This window comes from Notothenia coriiceps, unplaced genomic scaffold (assembly GCF_000735185.1).
Source record: "Notothenia coriiceps isolate Sejong01 unplaced genomic scaffold, NC01 NC01_scaffold00024823, whole genome shotgun sequence".
Lineage (NCBI taxonomy): Eukaryota > Metazoa > Chordata > Actinopteri > Perciformes > Nototheniidae > Notothenia > Notothenia coriiceps.
The window spans coordinates 60,291-63,494 of NW_011357524.1; the positions used below are offsets into that span (position 1 = coordinate 60,291).

General features: G+C 38.7%; 1 protein-coding gene across 1 annotated transcript in view; it reads right to left on the reverse strand.

Annotated features, from left to right (window-relative positions):
• Positions 1-525: 525 nt before the first annotated feature.
• pou2f2b (POU class 2 homeobox 2b) overlaps positions 526-3,204 on the reverse strand; it is a 14,151-nt gene continuing 11,472 nt past the window's right edge. Inside the window, 4 exon segments of the mRNA XM_010783182.1 lie at positions 526-774; positions 1,432-1,629; positions 2,093-2,241; positions 2,610-2,751. Of these exon segments, the coding sequence (XP_010781484.1) occupies positions 526-774; positions 1,432-1,629; positions 2,093-2,241; positions 2,610-2,751 (738 nt within the window).

Sequence of the window (3,204 nt, forward strand, 5' to 3'; positions counted from 1 at the left end):
AGAAGAAGAAGTAAGCTAGGTAGCCAATATAAGACTTAGTCATCTTGCCAAATAGTGAGCCTGTGTTGACGTATGCAAACTATGTTAGAACTGGTTTATAAATGGTTCTTAATGATTAATAAAGTGTTTACTAATTAATAACCTAATTATAAACCCTTTATGAATCCTTTATAAGGGTAGTCTTATTGTAAAGTGGTACCGACACTTTTTTTCGCTGCTATGGACAATCTTGCACTAATGTACATTCCCAAAGATATTGAAGTGACTGTTATTTTGTATATATTGATTGTTGTGTTTTTATGTTAATGTGTGCACATGTGTAAATGTGTCTGTTGATTGTGTATATGTATATACATATTTTATACATATTTGTATTTTTGTATTCGGGCTTGTGGGAAACGGTATTTCGATCTCTCTGTCTGTACACACAAACTGAAAGATTGACAATAACGTTGACTTTGACTTTTGATGGTACAATACAATACAATACAATAGTAAAAGCCTCTTAGCACTTGTGTTGTGTTCTCACCCTGTGTTGAGGTTGAGTGTGCTGTGGCTGGGGATGGGGATGGCGGGGCTGACTGTGCTGCGGGGAGGGGGGGTCACCGGAGAGGGGGCGGAGCTTAGAGAGGGGTGGGTGGAGCTTAGGGAGGGGTGGCTGGAGCTTAGGGAGGGGTGGCTGGAGGTCAGGCTGGAGGTCAGGGGGCAGCCGGGGGACATGGTGGTCACCGTTGTGCTGAGATTGGTCACGGCCTGGGACAGCTGGCTGGACATCTGCAGGGAGAGAGAGAGAGAGAGAGAGAGAGAGAGAGAGAGAGAGAGAGAGAGAGAGAGAGATTTTTAAATATATATTGCTGTTATATAATGTACACAGTTTTTACTTTAACTTACCAACTTTATTTTATCTTTATTGCAATTTTGTACTTTGATTTCCTATGTTTATATTTAGATGTATTTTTTTTTTTATTATTCAAAATGTTTACTTAAAAAATATTTTTTTCTATTTTATTGTACATTTTAACTTCTTTGGTTTATTTACAAACAAATTAATTATTCTGATTCTTATTTTTAACATTCATTAAAATAAAATCACCCCATTAAAAGATTAACCAGCAATGGGCAGATTATTTACTTAACTAAAAGTAGTAATTCCACAGTGTAGAAATATTAAAATGTCACTTAAGGTAAATTAAGGAAGTACAAACACAACATGTACAAGAAGTAAAAGTGCTCATTCTGCAATTTCAGAATACTAAGTAGAGTAAAAAGTATAATATTTGCCTCCACACACTTGAACTTGAGTACATAATAATAATAATAATAATTATAACATTGGATTTTTTATAGCGCTTTTTCTATTGCTCAAAGACGCTACATGTTCATTACTGTCCACAACTGCTAACACGTGTAACAGTGAGGTTGTATATTTACCATGTGAGGGCTGTAGCAGGGCTGTTTGTGCATTTGGGGGGCAGAGGGGGGCTGGGTGGGCAGGGGCGGGGTGGAACTGCAGGGGTTAATGCGTTTCTCTTTCTGCCGGCGGTTGCAGAACCAGACCCGGATCACCTCCTTCTCCATGCTCAGCTGCTCTGAGATCATCAGGACCTCTTCTGAGGTAGGCTTCTGGTTCTGCTTCAACACAGAGGACCAGGAATTCAGAAAGTTATTCAGATAGTTATTCAGACATTTATTCAGACATTTATTCAGATCATTAGTCCAATGTTTCACAAGATGTGGTAAACACATCAACCCTTCTTCCCAGCACAAGTAGTACAAGCTGTAGATGTATGTAATGGAGTTAAAATACATGTACTTTATCGCAAATGTACTCAAATACGATTTAAAAGTATGATGCAAAAATAGCAGCTTCCAGAAATGTTATTTATTTTTAAATAAAGTACATGTAACAGAGTAGATGTAATGTCATTTAAAAGCTCAAAAATACCGACGTATAGACTTAAATTACTGCCCAGTATTCAGATAATGCTTTAGAATCTCATAGAACTAATTTCATGTTCAAAAGCAATCGTCTTTAATTGACTTTTTGATATTTAAGTTCGTGATTTTCAAAGGAAATAATGAGGATAAATACCGTCATGAATGCGCGCTCCAGGGCCACGCGTACATTCGTCTCGATGCTGGTTCTCTTCTTCCTGCGGCGGCCAGGCATCCCGTCAAAGCCCATCGAGGAAGAGGACAGGGAGCTGGGGCTGGGCATGGTGCAGTCTAAAGACATGGTCTCTGAGGAAGAGGAAGCAATCAATAAATCCATCACAAAATGTATACGTTCATTTGCAAATGAGGCATTTTGTTGTAGGAGAAACTACAGATGTAAATAGACAGAGTAGTAAAAGAAACACTTGAAACAGCAATTTCATATTTTCCTTCCAGCCCAGACACTCAAATCTGAAAAACAAGTTAACAATATATTCTATTTGATTTGATTTGATTTACTTGTTTTTGCACTGTTGGAGGAGCCTTTGACCTAAGATGTTCATTGTCATAACTACACTGTAGCTATGCACACATGACAAGAAAAGCCTTGAATCTTGAATATTGAATCAAACAATGTTTTTTGTCGAAATGTAAAGTATTTTCTGACAGCTCACCTGCATCATTGAGCCACTTCTCCAGCAGTGGCTTCAGCTTGCACATGTTCTTAAAGCTCAGGTTGAGGGCTTCGAAGCGGGAGATGGTGGTCTGACTGAAGTCGTTGCCGTACAGCTTCCCCATGGCCATACCCACATCTCCCTGGAGGAGGGGGAGGAGAAGAAGAACAGTCAAAATAAAATCACATACACTGTTAAAGGTCCCCTATTATACTGTTTTTCATCAATATATTATAGGTCTCAGATATATACAGAACATGTCTCTGATTGGCTGAAACACCAAAACAGATCATTGCAGCCTTACCCATAATCCCCTCTGTTTCAGCCCTGTTTCAAAAGTGCTGATTCTTGTCTGTTACTTTAGATGAAAATAAGGAGCCCCTCCCCACGCCCCTCTGAGAGACATTTGGTTAAAAAGAACACAATGGTGCTCTAAGAGGAGATTCAGGTGATAAGGGGGGGGTTACCTTGGATGCTGATTGGCTAAGCCAAAGAATTGTTATGACATCATAAAGTGGACAAAATCTGATCAGCTCATTTTCAGATAGGTTTTTATATAAATGGATCAGGACAAAAAGAGAGAGAATATTTTTTT